This window comes from Ovis canadensis, chromosome 13 (genome assembly GCF_042477335.2).
Source record: "Ovis canadensis isolate MfBH-ARS-UI-01 breed Bighorn chromosome 13, ARS-UI_OviCan_v2, whole genome shotgun sequence".
Classification (NCBI taxonomy): domain Eukaryota; kingdom Metazoa; phylum Chordata; class Mammalia; order Artiodactyla; family Bovidae; genus Ovis; species Ovis canadensis.
The window spans coordinates 80427531-80447415 of record NC_091257.1 but is presented as its reverse complement, the minus strand read 5'-3'; the positions used below and the strand labels follow the sequence as shown (position 1 = coordinate 80447415).

General features: G+C 42.0%; 1 protein-coding gene across 6 annotated transcripts in view; it reads right to left on the bottom strand.

Annotated features, from left to right (window-relative positions):
- Positions 1–19885, bottom strand: part of PHF20 (PHD finger protein 20) — a 135799-nt gene that overhangs the window by 15359 nt on the left and 100555 nt on the right. For all 6 annotated transcript variants that reach the window (XM_069548459.1, XM_069548453.1, XM_069548456.1 and 3 more), the window contains 4 exons: positions 14311–14409; positions 13137–13301; positions 11579–11757; positions 2650–2749 (listed from right to left, as the gene is read on the bottom strand). In XM_069548459.1, coding sequence (XP_069404560.1) covers positions 2650–2749; positions 11579–11757; positions 13137–13301; positions 14311–14409 — 543 coding nt within the window. The remainder of the gene's footprint in view (positions 1–2649; positions 2750–11578; positions 11758–13136; positions 13302–14310; positions 14410–19885) is intronic.

Below are 19885 nucleotides of genomic sequence, written 5' to 3'. Positions count from 1 at the left end.
GTTTATTAATGTCCTGATCTCTGCAACTGGCCAGAGGCAGAGTGGGAATTTCTCATTCCCTCTCCCACTTGAAAACCTTCAGTGACTTCCTACTGTGAACAAAAGAAAACCTAAGGCCCTAACTCTGGTCTAATGAGGCCTGCAGGACCTGGCTCCTCCCTCCCCTCCTTGCCTTACCCTTTCTGGAACACATCAAGCTCCTTCTGGTTTTAGGATCTCTGCTCCAGCACTCCACCCCCACATGTCTGGACCGCTATTCCCCAAGACCTTTGTAGAACTGGCTCTCCACTGCCTCCTCAGACAGGCCCTTAGTTACCTCCCAATAAGACAGCCTCTTTGGTGCCTCCCAGTCATTTCCTGTCCGAGGGCTTTTGTCCCATCAAAGCATTCATCCCTAGCTAATATGTTTTTGTTTATATGTCTTATTTTGACATCTGTTTCTGGCCCCAATCCCACTAAGAGCCAGAATAGGAACTGTTTTGTTCATGCCAGTGTCTAGCAAAAGCCATCTTGAATTAATTTATCACCTGGAAAGACGCCCCAAGTCCCCTCCAACTGTCACCTACCACCAGACTGAATGAACACCCTGCTCCCTTCTCTGGATGTCCGTTTCCCACTTGTTAACAACGACAAATGAACTGAACAGCCTCAGTGGTCCTGTTCACTACAGGGATCCTTGGACTGAAAACACAACCACATGTGACTTGCCAATGTTTCCTATTGCAAAAGCCTAGGGAACAGCTTCCAATCAGACTGCTGTTCACCTCTCAATAGCTATTAAAAACCCTAAAATAATCAATCCTTATCAAGGTCCTTGGACTCTTTCTGGCTTTACTAAGACACATGGTGGGGAATCCACCTCCACTCTGTTAAGTAACCTTTAAAGAATAGCTCTGTTAGGTTAAACTTCTGGCCCAAGACACTGCAGAATCAAACACAGACAGTAAATGTGACAGTCACTGAGTGCTCAATTCGAGGAATCTACTCCCAGTCTTGGCAATTTAGTTATAAAAGCCCAGAAAGCGCCTAGGGATTGATGAAGATGGTGTATATGATTTCTTAAAAGGAAAAAGTGGAGGAGAGAGTGAGAGACAAAGTAGACAGAAGAGATTTTTTAAACAATGCCCCAAAGGAGCCCTGGGGGCTACGTGTGGAGCCTCAGAGCGGCTGTCAGAGGTGGCCTGAGCAGCAGGATTCAGAGCAGCATTACCGGTTTGACAAGACAAAGGTCAGAGACACCAGTTCTCATCTTCTGTCACTAACTGAGTGGTCTCATGCCAGTCATGCCCTTTCTGGACCTGATGCTTGCCTGTTAAATGTCAAGGCTAAACTAAGTGGTCTCTGAGATCCTACACATCAGTTATATTCTATGACTCATGGACTACTCTTCCGGCCACGTTCTTTCCTTGGGGTAAAGGGAAAAGTAGAGGCAGATTGCTCTCTGCCTATAGACTAATCTAGCACAAGAGGACACAGTGTCACAGTGGACCTTATCAGGCCCCAGGGGGCCCTACTTGCTGGAAAATGACTGTGGTAGCCCTTCCTATATAACCAGCAAAATAAAGAGAGTTAGTCCCAAAAGTCAGTTCTAATTCCAATTTGCTTCATGGGATTAGGAAAGTCATTTGTATCCCCGGGCATCACTTTCTTCCTCATAAGCAAAAATATAGGACTAGGAGCTCCTACCAGTGCCATCTCATTGTTACTAAAAGGAGTAACAGAAGCAGAGGCTCTCAAGCATTGTCTAGCTGTAAGGGGATCATGGGACTGCACCCAAGGGGAGAGACCTCACATCGACAATGTCCCCATCCCACTGACAGCAAGACAAGAACCACAGAGATTTATAATCCATTACTGAGATTTTTGGAAAGGGGCACTCGAGAGCCACAGGCCAGCCCTGCGGTCATGAACAATGAAACAAACTGATCCTAAGGAAAGAACTCACTCCTCTGGGTGACAGACAGGCTCTTTGCAAACACCTTTCCCGTCCACCTCAAGTGCACATCTCCCTTCTAGGCGGCAAGGATGCAGTGGAAGGCAGATGCCACCAGAGGGAGCAGAGGCCGGTTGCCAACCCTTCAATAGCCCTGAGCAGTCAAGGTCAGGGCCCACATCCTCATGAACTCTCAAGAAAAGGAAAAGGTGTTCGTTCTGGCACCACATATGTTAAAACTGGAATGACAGAGAAAAGATCAGCGTGGCCCAGCACACGAAGGGACGACATGCAAGCCTGTACAGCATCCCACAGTTCACACGGAGTGTCAGTTGCACCAGATGAGAAAGTTATGGAGATCTGTGCGTGCACTTTATAAACAATCACTGCACCAGACACTTACAAATTTGTTAACAGGGTTGAGCTCATGTTATATGATTTTTTAACCACACACATACACACACACACACACACACACAAAGATTCTAGTTCAAGGCCAGGTCTTCCGCTAAGTGAACCTCTCCACGCACTCTTTCTTACTGCCAAGTTCAGGACAGCTGGCCACCAGGTGGCTAGCAACAAGAGCGAGGAGGCCGAGTCTAGCCAACACTGAAGAAATGAGTCTCAAGACCCCAGACCTTCAGGCTGCTGCACCACCCGCTGTGCTAAGGAAAAGGCTACATACTGTTAAGATCCCTGACTCCAGAAATCGCTACCTGGAGGGTCTCGGCAAACATAACAGGTGTATTTCTCAGGCACATTTTCTTCCAGTAATCCCATGCAGACCCCATGCTGCCAGCACTGGCACTCTTCACACTGTTAGAATTAAAGAAGCAATAAAAAAATTAAACTCAGAAGGAATCCTCCATCCAAAAATAAGACCCACCTGTGGGGGTAGGGGCACTGGGAGGTGGGAGGGAGGGAGGGCACTCCCCACGGACTCACAAGGGAGCTGAGCTGCAGCCACTTGCAGAGCTGCGCTGGCCAACACAGTAGCCACCCTGTGCTTTTAACATTTAGATTAACGAACGAAGTTAAAAATTCAGTTCCTTTTCCCACCAGCCACATATTACGTGCTCAATAGTTGTATGAGGTTAGAGGCTACTGTACTGGACGGCACAGATAAAGAGAATTTAGATTACACAGTACTTGATCTCAGAAAAATGACTACTTTCCCTCCCATATCTAGAGGGATACTTTTCTGATCACTTTATAAAGACAGAGGAAAAATTGTTTAAGCCCTCAGAGGAAGGTTCGAAAGACAAAAACCTGAGTTTGAATTCTGGCTCAGACATTCATTAGCTGTGTGAGTTTGCAGATCAGGTCACTTCTCCACCCTGGGCTTCAGTTTCCCCATTTGTAAAACAGGATACTATTCCTACTGACCATGTAGGGCTGTCAGTGAGGAATCAATGGGTCATGTGTCATACCGTGGAGCCCAGCACACAGCTTTAATGTATAAAGAGCCTATTCCTACTACAAAAAGGCAGGCCTCCTGTGATGCCTCCTGAAGTAACCATGTGCTATGAATGTGCTAAGTCGCTTCAGTCATCTCTGACTGTGCCCGCCAGGCTCCTCTGTCTATGGAATTCTCTAGGCAAGAATTCTGGAGTGGGTTGTCATGCCCTCCTCCAGGGGATCTTCCCAACACAGGATCAAACCTGCGTCTCCTGTATTATAGGCACATTCTTTACCACTGAGCCAGCAGTGAAGCCCAACCACGTGCTAGCACTCTGCATTTCTTCTCTCTAAACCTTACCAAAGGTCACACAGCTGAGAAGAGGCAACAGTGGATCAACACTGTTGGATCCACTGTTGATCAAACACAAGCCCAACTAACTGCATGACTAGTTCTTTTAACCCAGGGGTCCCCAACCTCTGGAATCAAATGCCTGATTATCTGAGGTGGGGCGGATGTAATACTAACAGAAATAAAGCGCACAGTAAATGTAATGCACTTGAATCATCATTAAACCATTCCCCACCCCAGGTCCAGGGAAAAACTGTCTTCCACAAAACCTGTCCTTGGTGCCAAAAAGGCTGGGGACCACTCTTTTAACCCCTAGGCTCCACTGCCTTTCCTGGGGAAGGAGGAAAGGAAGAAGGGGCAGGAGGCAGAGAGCAAAAAGAAAGGAGCAGAGGGTGAGGGCAGCACTGGGAGAGCGGTGGCTGGCCTGAGGAGAGGATGCCCGAGAGCTCAGGTCCAGGGGAGGAATGGAGTGGAAAAGGACACCAAGGGAGACACCAGGATACTCCCAGCAGTTCCAGACCAGGCCCTGAACCGGTGAACAGCTCTGGAAAGGGGATAGTGAGCTTCTGACATGGTTTGAGGGTAGACCACTGGCCTGGCCACAAGGGAAAAAAGCTGAAGCTCACAGTCTACAGCCACCTGGAATCAGATAGGCCTCAGCATCAAAGGGCTTTTATGGGCTGATCATATCAGAATCAAAAGGGGCAGAGCTGAAAGAGAGACTTCAGATGTCATCTAGATTCTTCCATTTCCAACAAGGAAACTAAGGCTCAGAGGGAAAGAAAAGGGTATGAGACAACAAAGGCAGCTGGTAGCAGAAAACAGACGAATAATTAAGAATGAAAGTCTCTCTCACCAATGACTTCGTGTTTTAAGAACTAGGAGATACCAAAATTGAATCAAATACAGCTAAGCTGAAATTTTAAAAATAATTTCCTCATGTGGGTCGGGCTAATATACATTGTTCATTTTTAAAAAGTTTAAATTGGGGACTTAATCTGGCAGTCCAGTGGTCAAGACTCTGCACATCCAATGCAGGGGGCACAAGGTTTGATCCCTGGTCAGGGAACTAAGACCCCACATGCCATGCAGTGCGACCACAAAATTAAAATAATTAAAAAGCTTTTTAAAATTTGTGGAGTGGGGGTTAGGGGGGAGCACCTACATTGTGAGGCTTGCAAGATCGTGGTCCCAGACCAGGGACCGAACCCAGGGCCCCACCCTCAGTCACTGAGAGCACCGAGTCCTAACCGCTGGCCCACCAGGGCATTCCCAAAAAGTTTAAGTTTAGAAACAGTAACAGAAAAGATAAACTATCTAAGAATAAATCTAAGACTAAGAATAAAAGCATGCAAGATCTAAATAAAGAAAATTTTTGATTATTTGAAAGACACAGAGACTTCAGTCAATGAATAAGCTGCACTTTATTCCTTAATAGCAAGAGTTATTATCAAAAGGATGGCAGCTTTCCTTGGATTAATATATAAAAATAATGTAGTGCCAATAAAACAATAAACTAATAGCTTTGGAACTATACAGAAGCTGATTCTAATAGCCAGGAAATTCATTAAAAAAACAAAAGGGGGTACTAGCCCTACCAGATATGTTAAACATATTTAAAAAGGCATAATAACTAAAATAGAATTGTACAAGCAAATATAGAGAGCAATCAATGGAAAAGAAGACAGAATCCAGAGTAAGAAACAAACTACATACAGAAATACAGTAAACAAAGGTAGCTCTGTAATATGGGGCATGGTGTTGGAACAACTGGGTAGCGAGAGCCTTCATCCTGTATCAGGATAAATTCCAGGCAGATCAAAGATTTACATGGTTTTTAAAAAATAAATGAAACTTCAAAACTACCAGAAGAAACCAGAAGAAATTCATTTATTGAGTTTTCTGTAGACTTTTATGAACTTCCAATGAGGAATCAACTCCTATTCAAATCTCAAAAGCCATTAAAGAAAAGTTTGATATATTTGACCTCATAAAAACAAAGCATCTATAAGATAAGTCAAAAGACAGATGACCAAACAGATACAAATATTTGTCACCGTTTTCACAGCTGATACAAAAACATATCAACAAAAAGCCTATACAAACCAGCAGGAAAATGACCAACCATCCAACAAGTAAATGGATAAAGAACATGAATAGACAGCTCAAAGGAAAAAAATAAGTAAAAAGATGTTCAAATTAACCATTATAAAAAAACAAATAAGCAAAAAGATGTTCAAATTAACCATTAAAAAGATGTTCAAATTAACAATTTTCTCAGAAAATTGTATTAATATAAATTAATGTGAAGTCAAATCAGCCTAATAATAAGCATACACATTAGTATTTCTAGATTTTGAGATTATATGTAAGTATCAACTAATTCTTCATACCTTTATGTATTCCCTGAAATTTTTAAACATTTACTGCTTTCATCATAGAAGTGTTAGTCTCATGAAAAGCTATTTATAGATTATAATTTTCATTTATATATGCATTTGTATGTGTGCATTTAAAAATAACAGTGGTTATTTCTGGGTGAAAATAATCTGGGTCATCCTTGTTTTCTTCTTTGTAGCTCATGGAAAACACAGAAAAATCACAATCATAATTTTTTTAAATTTTTTAAAATAAATTACAAAATAGCTATACTAGAAGATTGCTTTTATCTGAAGAGCAAGGATAAAAAGAGTTTGATAATACTCTGTAGTGACAAGGGCACTGGTAAGGCTGTTCTTGGTACACCAGTGAGTGAAAAGTCACTCAGTCGTGTCCAACTCCTTGCAATCCTGTGGACTACACAGTCCATGGAATGCTCCACGCCAGAATACTGGATTTGGCAACTGTTCTCTTTTCCAGGGCATCTTTCCAACCCAGGGATAGAACCCAGGTCTCCCACATTGCAGGCAGATTCTTTACCAGATGAGCTACCAGGGAAACCCAGGAATGCTGAAGTGGGTAGACCATCCATTCTCCAGAGGATCTTCTTGACCCAGGAATCAAACTGGGGTCTCCTGCATTGCAGGGGGATTCTTTACCAGCTGAGCTACCAGGGAAGCCCCTGGTACACCAGGGAGGGTTTCTATAGTGTTGTTATGACAAATAATATATAACAGTATTTCTCAAAATAACAAAGGCACACAAACTTTTGCCCAGAAACTCTACTTTAAAACTCAGTTTCACTCTTATTCTGGTGTTCCTGTTTCTGCTCCAACTGAGCCTTTTGTCTTGTACTGAAGATTGGGTTAGGTGGGCTCAAGGGGAAATAAAGGTGAGTTTCTGACAATTTTTTGAGGTCTTGTGAGATAAACAAGTCCAGAAAAACAACACCTCAGTCTCACAGGAATACTTACATAAAATCATTCATTATACTGCTATTAAGACTAGGAACAATCTAAATGTCAATCAATAAGGGAAAGGTTAAATAAATGATGATTTGTTCATTGTGCAGCTATAAAAAAGACTGGGGAAGCTTTCTGAGATTTGAAAATGGAAAGGTCTTCAACTTATATATTATTAAATGAAAAAAGATATTGAAAATACTATGTATTAAAATAACATGTGTTTAAATTTTTAAAAAGATGGTTGCACAGCAAAGTAAATGATGTACTCAATGCCAGTTCACTTAATGCCACATAAACTTAAAAATGGTTAGTCTGATAAATTAGCAATGTGGATAAACCAAGAGTCTGTCATACAGAGTTAGAAAGAGAAAAACAAATATCATATATGTGGTATTGGAGACGACTTTTGATAGTCCCTTGGACTGCAAGGAGATCCAACCAGTCCATCCTAAAGGAGATCAGTCCTGAGTGTTCATTGGAAGGACTGATGTTGAAGCTGAAACTCCAATACTTTGGCCACCTGATGTGAAGAGCTGACTCATTTGAAAAGACCCTGATGCTGGCAAAGATTGAAGGTGGGAGGAGAAGAGGACAATGGAGGATGAGACAGTTGGATGTCATCACCAACTCAACGCACATGAGTTTGGATAACTCCAGGAGTTGGTGATGGGCAGGGAGGCCTGGCGTGCTGTAATCCATGGGGTCACAAAAAGTTGGACACTACTAAGCGACTAAACTGAACTGAATGTATACATATGGAATCTAGAAAAATGGTACTGATGAGCCTATCTGCAAGGCAGGAACACAGACGCAGATGTAGAGAACAAACCTGTGGACACAGGGAGGAGAGGGTGGGACAAACTGAGAGATATATTGCCATATCTACAACACCATGTGTAAAACAGATAGCTAGTGGCAAGTAGCTACACAGGAGCTCAGCTCAGTGCTGTGATGTCCTAGAAGGGTGGGAAGAGGGTAGATGGGATGGAGGCTCAAGAGGGAGGGGATATATGTAAACATACAGCTGACTGACGTCATTTGTACAACAGAAACTAATACAACATTGTAAAGCAATTATATTCCAATTTAAAAAATTTAAAAAGACAGTAAACTTTATGGTATGTATGCATCCATGCTAAATTGCTTCAGTCATGTCCAACTCTTTTTGACCCTAATGACCATAGCTCGCCAGGTTCCTCTGTCCATGGGATTCCCCAGGCAAGAATACTGGAGTGGGTTGCCATGTCCTCCTCTAGGGGATCTTCCCAACCCAGGGATTGAACCCACGTCTCTCAGGTATCCTGCCTTGGTATGCAGGTTCTTTATCACTGGCGCCACCTTACAAAAAGAAAGGGAAAATATGGAGAGAATATATGTATTACTGCTTATTTTGCCACTGAATGTTTCTGGAGTTATGCACAAGAACATGGTGAAGACTGTCTCCAGGGAAAGCAAACAAGTTTTTTATATGGGCTTCTTATTAAAGATGCTATACAATTTTCACTGGGGTTTGGCACCTAATGTTATATATTTGTTGCTCTAGGGCAAAGGTCAACAGACTATAGCCCACAGGCCAAATTCAGCTTAACTCCTATTTTGGTAAATTAAGTATTACACGAACATAACCATACTCCTTCATTTTTTGGTACTACTTCTGGCTGCTTCAGGCAGAGCTGCGCAGTTGTGACAGAAACCAAATGACCAAAGCCTAAAATACTTATTATCTGGTCCTTTAAGAAAAAGTTCGCCAAACCTGCCCTAGAGCAATTAAAATAATTCAAATATTAATGAGTTTCTTGATGTTCATTTTTTATGTGGTACCCAGATTTCTCAAACATTCATGATTATTAAATAGGATTTTAACCTTCCAGTGATTTAAATTTGCACTGGTAAATAAAATCAAATAATAATATACATGAGCAATACTGATACCAAATAATGAAATGAACAAAGAAAACTATTTCGCTAAAATAATCTTCTACAAAACAAATTCTAAATGTATTTCATGACTGTGCAAATTATCAATGTAAGTTAAAATTTTAAGGGAACAAATGACTTGAATTTTCCTAGACAATGAATATATTTAAAACTAGATGAATATATTTTAAAGGTTTAAACTGTACTTGTTCCTGCTGCTGCTGTTGCTGTTTGGTCACTAAGTTGTGTCTGACTCTTTGCTACCCCATGGACTGCAGTTCACCAGGCTCCCCGTCCATGGGATTTTTCAGACAAGAATATTGGAGTGGGTTGCCATTTCCTTCTCCAGGGCATCTTTCCAACCCATATCCCCAGTGAATGAACCCATATCCCCTGCTTGGCAGGCAGATTCTTTACCATTGAGCCAGCTGGGAAGTCCCATTTGTTCATATTAGCTTCCTTTAAATTTACGCCTTTTGCTGAAATTACTGAGTAGAAAAGGTACCCTGCTCATGATGACAGATAAAGTCAGGAACTGTCCCTTTACAACACAAAGCCAGCTGGCAGCAAGTGAACACCAAGTATTCTACAGCAAAACCCACGGTGTTCTGAAGTGAGCTTGTCACCACCACAATGCCAGAAAGCAAGCCACAGTGCTGAGCTGAGCTGAGGGGAGGCTGAGCTGGAAGTGGAGCCCAGGAAGCACAAAATGGACTCAGCCATGTGAAAGCTGATGTGGCCTCAATTTTCCAAACTTAGTTTCATAGCACAAAAGTGGTACTTCAAGCTCTATCCCCCAAACACCCCATGATCCTTGCCACTTACAGAAAACTCAATGGAGAAAGTACCATGGTGGATCAGAAGAGCCTTGCCAGCACAGGCCTTCATTACTCAACCACTAATGATTTCTGTGGACATATGAGGACCAAATCAGGCTTCCAACGCCCAGAACTGAGCACATGCCCCGAGAGACAGGATAAAAACTAACCATCTTCAACATACTTTTAAAACCAAATTAAAAAAAAAAATCTGCTTAAAACAGTGGGGGGATGTTTCATGTTATGTAAGTTTTTGAATTATATTCCACTGAGCTTCCCAGATTCTACACACAGGTGTGTTTTATTAAATGGGACTATTTCAAAAGAAAAAATAAAGCAAAAAATGTACACTCCAAGCTTAATGTTAAGACAACATATGTTAAGAGCCCATAACAGTACACATAATTCTGTACTGTTAGACTAAGTATTATGCTGTCCTTAAAACAAAGCTTTTCTGCCTGTCTCTGATTAATTAAAGTGACTACATAGCATGCTATTTAGGAAAAGTCGCCCACGCAATGGCCATGTTCATTAGGCTTATCTCACAAAAAGAAGAAAACAACAGAGACACAGAAATGCTCTAAGTCAGCAACCAGCACACCACCCTGAATGCATATTAGACCTTACTGAAAGAGGCCATTTCTGAACTTCAAAGTAAAAATTATTCATTCTGAGCTTTCAAAACTACTGCTTTTACCTGTTATACATTTTGGGGTTCTGTGAAAGAGTCTACATGGGCAAGGGGTTCTGATGCTGAAAAAGTCTGAGAACAACTGACCTAACGCATGGTGGTGGTTTAGTCGCCAAGTTATGTCTAACTTCTTGTGACCCATGGACTGTAGCCCACCAGGCTCCTTTGTCCATGGGATATTCCAGGCAAGAATACTGGAGTGGGTTGGCATTTCCTTCTCCAGGAGATCTTCCTGACCCAGGGACCAAACCTGGGTCTCTTGTATTACAGCAGATTCTTTACTGACTGAGCCACCAGGGAAGCCTGACCTAATGCACACTAAAGATCATAAATAGCAGGAGCTACTAGAGACCATTCACGTACCTTCAGTTCCCAGGGGCTGCCATGAAGGCTATTCAAGAGGAAAAAATTCCTAAAATAGTTCTAACCAATGTACACATGACTTCGGTAAAAAACTCAGGTTCCCTGAATACCCAGGGTATTTATGACAGTCCAGGGAGTCAACCAGGCAACAGTCACCTCCAGCACGACTGTGATTAAGAGCAAGAGAAGGGCAGAGGCAAGCAGGTGCTAGCCAGTGACGGTCTCCCAGAGCAGGCAAGGGACTCCCCCCCATTCACCCCCGCCAGGAGACACATCCCAGAAATGGAGATGACAACTACAGATGCCAGGGAAATAAAGAGTAAGAAACAGACAAGCTCTAAAACTGGCCACCATTTCATTAGGGTTAAAGAAAATCTACCTTAGAGAGAAGATATGGGTCCACAGGAAGATCAAACTGCCTCTCCAGAGTGTTGGGTCCCTACTGTTTAACTCCTCACTGTGTGACCACAGGCAAGGCCCTTCCCATTAGTGAGCCCAGCTGGCCTAAGCAGAGCATGAGAGATTTACACTCAACGATCCCTCAAGTTCTCCCTTATTCTATTAATAGGATTTTACCGGCCTGAGATGCAGAGAAACCTGAACGAGTAAGCAACACTCAACCTAGTGCTGAAAGTACCGCCTACCTGGGGCTTCTGACCTGACTTGTGATTCTTGCTGGCCTTGAATAGTAGTCCTTCAAAATCCCCACCAAGGACCAGTTTGTGTTTCTCTGGACCTGTGGCTCCTGGAAGCTCCACCTACCTGAATCATGAAGTCATTTTCCTCCTGAATCTCACAGATGCAGCGGACCACTTCAAAGTCATAACGGTCATCCCCATCAAGTTCCTCGTCTGGATTAGTGGTCACATCGATGTCTTGGCCATACTCCTCATCGCTCCAAAGAAAGCTCTCGGAAGAGGACTCACTCAGATTATCCTCTTCTACGAGGAAAGGGAAAACCACAGTCACAAAATAAAAAAATAGTCAACCCTAGATCACCAAGACCTGTAACAAATGACCTTACAGACCCTCTCCTCCGTGAGCTTTCACGGAGCTGGGAAATATGAACTCCAATTAGTTCCTTGGGCCTGTCATCTACTAACAGCCCAAACAATATCTGCTACATGGCAGTAAACTGAGCTCCCTTTCCTCATTTTCCTGACACCGAAGCCCAAGGGTAAGTAGCTGCTCAAGGTCACAGAGCTCAATGGCAGAGAAATTGCAACTCCCCGTGAACCCTACAGATCATCATCCCTAATGACGCCAACATATTCCTCAACCTCACCCCAGCTACCCAGGGCCTGGTTTACAGCAAAGTCTGTATCCACAGTCACCTTCAAAACTCTGTAAACCTTGGAGAATGAGGAAGGGGAAGATTCCAAGGATAGTCAGAACTACAATATCTAGTCTGGGGTGCCTGATTAGTGATAATTACAGCTAACATTTACTGATCACTTATTCTGTACCAGACACTGTTGTAAGTACTTTAAATATATTTATTAACTATTTTTAAACTCATGATCATCCTATGAGTTGCTGAAGATGGGGAAGCTTCAAGGTTGACTCGGATTTCCCCAAGCAACCAGGTTATATGCAGAGGCCACCAACAAGAAATGAAGGAACAGGGAGGTAGGTGTGCAAGGGAAAGAGGGATAATGAAATTGGTTATAGACACATTGGCTGAGGGGTACCTATGAGACATTCTACTAAGACCAAAATTGGAGAGAAGGGAAATTCAGGAAAGGTATAGCTAATGACCTATTTTATTTGATGTCTGTTTTTTTTTCAGCTGCTAACTCTTTTTTAACACCATAGACTGTAGCCTACCAGGTTCCTCTGTCCATGGGATTTTCCAGGCAAGAATACTGAAGTGAGTTGCCATTTTCTTCTCCATTTATTTGATATACTTTTTATTTAAAAGATCTAACAATTACTTGCAGAAGGCCTAAGAGTAGACTACAATATCAACATAAATCCAGCATTCTCAGACTATGCTGCTGCTGCTGCTAAGTCGCTTCAGTCGTGTCTGACTCTGTGTGACCCCACAGACGGGGCCCACCAGGCTCCCCCATCCCTGGAATTCTCCAGGCAAGAACACTGGAGTAGGTTGCCATTTCCTTCTCCAATGCATGAACATGAAAAGTGAAAGTGAAGTTGCTCAGCTATGTCCGACTCTTCATGACCCCATGGACTACAGCCTACCAGGCTCCTCCATCCATGGGATTTTCCAGGCAAGAGTACTGGAGTGGGGTGCCATTGCCTTCTCTGTCTCAGACTATAGTGTCGTACAAATGGTCAAGCCAGCAGAGAGCCTCCTTACCAGACACTTTCACTTTCCCTTTGTGGTTTCCAGACTCTGCGCCTTGGATCTGTGGGCTCATATGGGCACCAGGCTTGTGTGAGGAACCACACTTGGTAACAGCAAATGTCTTAGGTGGAGAAGGTTCCTGGGAAGTGTCACTGACCTCCTCACTGCAAGGGCATTCTGGAAGAACAAGATCAAGAAGAAATTAGCACCCCTAGACATCATCAGGGCATTCCAGAATCAATACCATCCAACCAACAGCTCTGCTGGTCAAACAGCTCAAATGCTCAGGAGGAATTCAGCTACAAAAGAGTACAAGGTTAATACTTATAGTTACCTCTAAGAACCTCAAATCCAAAGCCTTCCTCCTCACCACCACCCTTCTCCCTCCTTTTCTAAGAAGACTGTTTCTCTAAGCCAGAAGATGGTTTGAGAATAAAATGTGGCATTCCTTTAGCTCCTAAGACTGGAGCACTGATTTTCTTAAAAAATCGGCATTTTTGTTGGAGCTAGGCACATACTTTTAAAGAGATACATCCTTTCTTAAAAGGGTTCAGAAATGTACATTTAAGAGTTGTGTGTGCACACAATTAGAGAACGAACTTACAGTTGCCAGGGGGAAGGAATGGGGGAAGTGTTAGAGAGTTTGGGATGGATATGTACACACTGCTATATTTAAAATGGGTAACCAAAGTCCTAGTGTGTAGCACAGGGAACTCTGTTCATGTTATGTGGCAGCCTGGATGAGAAGGGAGTACAGGGGAGAATAGATACATGTATATGGCTTAGTCCCTTCACTGTTCACCTGAAACTATCACAATATTGTTAACTGGCTATACACCAATACAAAATTAAAAGTTCACAAATAAATACAATAAAAACTAAAAAAGAGTTGTGTATGCAAACAAATACAGTTATTCACCTGCATATCCTCTCCTACAATGATGCTTTCACTGTGATAGGGCAATGCTGGCCAACACAGCACGAGGGAGGGCTTTCTATACGCCAGTGCGGCCTTGAGGCACCCAGGGTAAGTGGGCTCTTCCCCTGTCACTGCCCATGTCAGGCCGATCCCACAAGCTACATTACAGGCTTGCTGACCCTGCCTCTCCTCAGAGGCAGGACTATGAAGAAGCAACTCCTCTTACCTGTAAGGAAACCCAAGTGAAATGCCCCGGGGAAAATTTACCAGGTTTGGTTTTCTTTTTCTTTTTCTTTTTCTTCTTTGGTTTCACCCTCACAAACTCTTTGAATTTCTTCTCTTTATTCTTCTCCTTGTCTTTTGCAGCTAGAATTAAATAGAAGCATGTAAGTGTTGGAATTCTAACATTCTGTTTTCAATGCCAGGATATTTATGCTTAAGTAACTAAGAACTAAAATGGGCAGAAGAACACAGTTCCCGATTGGGTACTGCCTGGGAGGTCATCTTCCATCTCCCTCAGCACTCTGCTGCAGCCCCTTCTCTAAAGCCCCTTCTGAGTCTTTAGACTAGAGGCTGGCAAACTCTAGCCCACTGCTTGTTATTGGAAATAAGTTTTATTGAAATACACTATGCTCATCTGTTAAATGTTGACCGCGGCTGCTGCTGTGCTTCAATGACAGATGTGAGGAGTAAAAATAGAGATCTTCTGGCCCTCAAAGCTGAAAATACTTATTGTCTGGTCTTTTACAGAAAAAGTTTGCCAACCTTACTTAGATCACTATTCCTGAACACTGGCTACATTTTGCAATCACCAAGGAAGATTTCAGAAAGTAAATGCCCGGGTCTTACACACACAGATTCTGATTTGACTGGTTTGAATCCTGAACGTCAGGATTTTGTTTGCTTGATGATGATGCTGATTTTTTTTTAATAATTGAAATACAATTCACACCATATAAAAATATCCATTTAAAAAGGAACAATTCACACCTTCCAAAAGCCACAACTCTTTTCACAGCAAAGCTTCTGAAGTTATCAACACTTCCTGCCAAACTTCTCAATTCAGTTTTCCTAATTCCCACCTAAAAAGCTTCCCACCTACCACTCAACTGAAGCTGCAGTTTTCAAGTTATCAATAGCTTCACCATTGCAAAAATCCAGTTGTTTCTTCTTTCTTATCAAACATATCTGTAGCATTTCAAATAACTGCTCACGCTTTACTTTTTCAGTGTTAAGACATGTTTAAACACACACATATCCTCTGACCCAGCCACCCCACTCCTAAGAGAAAGGATAACTTATGTCCACACTGAGACTTGTACATGAATGCCCACAGCTTTAGTTGTAATCTCCCAAGCTGAAAACTGCCCAAATGTCCATTACCAGGTGAGTGGACAAATAATTTGTGGTGTATTTATACAATGAAATACTTTCAACAATAAAAGTATAAATATGCTGCATATAAATAATATGCAACAACAAAAGTAAGTATTTATAAGTGAAATAAGCATACTGAGTAAAAGGAGTCACATAAAATCTAGTGCATACTGCATGATTCCATGTATATAAAATTCTAGAAACTGAAACACTAATCTATAAAATAGAAAGCAGAATAGTGACTACCTGGGGATGAGGGAGTGGGGAGGAATGGAAAAGAGGAATTAAAAGAGGGTACAAGGAAATTTTAAGAGATAATCGACAGGTTTACCATCTTACTGTGGTAATGCCCAGGTACATATTTAAATTATACAATACAAATATATGCAGTCCACTGAACAACAACAAGTAAGCTTTAATAAAGCTGTAGGGAGGGTGGGGGAAGGTTGAGGGGTGGTGGCTGAGAAGGAACAATCCAGCAGCATGTAGTACACAATATTGGCAACCACTTCTACCCTAGTTCCAAAACATTCCCACCACTCCAGAGTAAAACCACTTCCCCTTAAGCAGATTTTCCCCAAACCCTCAACCCTTGGCAACCACCAATCTCCATCTGGCTTTGTGGATTCATCCATTCAGGGCATTTCATATACATACAATATGTGACCTTTTGTGTCTGGCTTCTTTAACCTAGCGAAATGTTTTCAAGTCATCAGGGTTTTTTAAAAATACTCTTCAAGTGACTCTGATGTGGAATCAAGATGGATCACAAAGCAAGTGTGGAATAGAGTGAACATCCAGATGCAACTGATTTTAACTGAGCACTTGTGTGCAACGATCGCAAATATCTCATTCAGTCCTGACAACCAACTGTGTGTATCATTCCAGCTTTACAGATGAGGAAACTGAAGTTTGGTGAGGCAGACACCAGCTTGATATCATAAAGACATTTAAAAACAGTTCAACTGGCTCTCTAGCATCAAGTCAGCACTATCGCCCAAGTCCCTCTCCCAATCAGACATCCAGAAACTATCAGAGAAGATAGTGGGCTGCATCTCCCAGCTGGCAAGCCTAGCCTTACAGGCAGAAGTTAATCTACTGGCTAAAGAACACATGACGGTAGGGTCTCTAAGCTCCCTTCCTATTAAAATACTCTGCAACTGGGGAACAAAGCTCAAAAACAAGAACTCGAGGAAAGACCTCAGTCTAATTTACAAAAATACTGTTTTTATGATTAAGAAAATAGGGCCCAGGGACTTCTCTGATGGTCTAGTGGTTCAGACTCTGCACTTTCACTGCAGGGGAATGGGTTTGATCCCTGGTCTGGGAACTAGATTCTACATGCCTTGTGGTGTGGCCAAAAACAAACAAAAATCAGGGCCCAAAGAAACAAGTTGACTTAGCCAAAATCATTCAATTAATTAGCAAGATATGGTTAAAAGTCTTCTAAATGTCATAAAAGCTATCAAAAATATTTATTTACCCTCTAATCCTAGGAACAGTCTTCCTCAGGAATAGAAACAAAACAACTCATTTCTGCAATACCCACTAGAACTCATTCTATGTAGCCAGCATTACTTTAATACTAAAATCATATAAAGACATTACAAGAAAGAAAATCTAAAGACCATTTTCTCTCATGAACACAAATGCAAAAAAATAGCAAACTGAACCCAACACTGTATAAAAAGAATTAAATACCACGACTAACTGGGATTTATGCCAGGTATAAAGGAAGGCCAGCTCAACAACTAATGTAGTCTATTGTTTTCCTCTATTTCTTTGTATTGTTCATTTAAGAAGGCCTTCTTAATCTTTCCCTGCTATTCTCTGGAACTCTGCATTCAGTTGGGTATATATTATCCCTACTTTCTTCAATATAAGCCTGAATTATGCAATAAGGAGCTGATGATCTGAGCCACAGTCAGTTCCAGGTCTTGTTTTTGCTAACTGTATCGAGCTTTTCTATCTCCAGCTACAAAGAATATAATCAGTGTGATTTCAATATTGACCATTTGGTGAGGTCCATGTGCAGAACTGTCTTCTGTGTTGTTGGAAAAGGGTGTTTGCTATGACCAGTGTGTTCTCTTGACAAGACTGTTAGCCTTTGCCCTGCTTCACTTTGTACTTTGAAGCCAAACTTGCGTGTTACTTCAGACATCTCTTGACTTCCTACTTTTTCATTCCAATCCCCTAGGATGGAAAGAACATCTTTTTTTTTTTTAATGTTAGTTTTAGTCTAGAAGGTCTTGTACATTTTCACAGAACCAGTCCACTTCAGCTTCTTCAGCATCAGTAGCTGGGGCACAGACTTGGATTACTGTGATGTTGAATGGTTTGTCTTGGAAATGAACATAGTTCATTCTGTTGTTTTTGAGATTGCATGCAAGTACTGCATTTTGGACTCTTTTGTTGACTATGATGGCTACTCCATTTCTTCTAAGGGATTCTTGTTCACAGAAGTAGATATAAAAGTCATCTGAATTAAATTTGCCCATTCCTGTCCATTTTAGTTTACTGATTATTAAGATGTCAATGCTCACTCTGGTCATCTTCTGCTTAACCATGTCCAATTTACCCTGATTCATGGACCTAACATTCCAGGTTCCTATGCAATACTGTTCTTTATAGCACTGGACTTTACTTTCACCACCAGATATTTCCACAACTGAGTGTCATTTCCACTTTGGCCCAGCCACCTCATTCTTTCTGCAGCTATTAGTAATTGTCCTCCACTCTTCTCCAGGAGCATTATGGACACCTTCCAACCTGGGGGGCTCATCTTCCAGTGTCATACCTTTTTGCCTTTTCATACTGTCCCTGGGGTTCTTGCGGCAACAATGTTGGAGTGGTTCACCATTTCCTCCTCCAGTGGACCACGTTTTGTCAGAACTCTTCACTATAATCCATCTGCCTTTTGTGGCCCTGCACAGCATGGCTCATAGCTTCATTGAATTACACAAGCTCCTTCACCACAAGAAAGCTGTGATCCATGAAGGGGATCAGTTTTCATTCCAATCCGAAAGAAGGGCAATGCCAAAGAATGTTTGCACTACTGTACGACTGCACTCTTTCCACACGCTATCAAGTTTATGCTCAAAATCCTCCAAGCTAAACTTGACCAGAATGTGAATCAAGAACTTCCAGATGTATAAGCTGGGTTTTGAAAAAGCAGAGGAACCAGAGATCAAATTGCCAACATTCATTGGGTCGTGGAGAAAGCAAGGGAATTCTAGAAAAATATCTACTTCTGCTAAAGCCTCTGACTGTGTGGATCACAACAAACTGGAAAATTCTTAAAGAGATGGGAGTATAAGACCATCATACATGTCTTCTGAGAAATCTGTTTAAGGGTCAAGAAGCAACTGTTAGAATTGGATGTGGACAATGGACTGGTTCAAAATTGGAAAAGGATGGTGTCAAGCTGTATATTATCACCCTGCTTATTTAACTTTTGTGCAGAGTACATTATTCAAAATGCTGGGCTAGATGAATCACAAACTGGAATCAAGACTGCTGGGAAAAATATCAACAACCTCAGATATGTGGATGATATCATTCTAATGGCAGAAAGTGAAGAGGAACTAAAGAGCCTCTTGATGCAGGTGAAAGAGGAAAGTGACAAAGCTGGGTTGAAACTCAACATTCAGAAAACGAAGATCATGGCATCCGGTCCTATCACTTCATGGCAAATAGATGGGGAAACAATGGAAATAGTGGCAGATTTCCTTTCCTTGGGCTTCAAAATCACTGTGGACAGTGACTGCAGCCATGAAATTAAAAGACACCTGCTCCTTGGAAGGAAAGCTATGATAAACCTAGACAGTGTATTAAAAGCAGAGATATCACTTTGCCAACAAAGGTACACATAGTCAAAGCTATGGTTTTTCCAGGAGTCATTTAAGGATATGAGAGTTGGACTATAAGGCTTAGCACCAAAAAACTGACACTTTCAAACTGTGACACTGGAGAAGACTGTTGAGAGTCCCTTGGACAGCAAAGAGATCAAACCAGTCAATCCTAAAGGAAATGAACCCTGACTATTCACTGGAAGGATTGATGCTGAAGCTGAATCTCCAATACTCTGGCCACCTGATGGGAAGAGCCAACTCACTGGAAAAGACCCTGATGCTGAGGAAGACTGAAGGCAAGAGAAGAAGGAGCCAACAGAGGATGAGATGGTTAGATAGCATTGCCAACTCAAAGGACATGAATTTGAGTAAACTCCAGGAGATAGTGGAGGACAGAAGAATCTGGCATGGCATGGGTCCCAAAGAGTTGGACATGACCCAACAACTAAACAACAGCAACCATATCAACAGACTAAAAAAGAAAAATAATATATCAATTGATGCAGGAAAAGCATTTGACAAAATCCAGCACTCATTCAAGATAAAAATTCTCAGAGAACTAGGAATAAAGGACATCTACCGATACAAAAAACGTACAGCTAACTTCATATTTA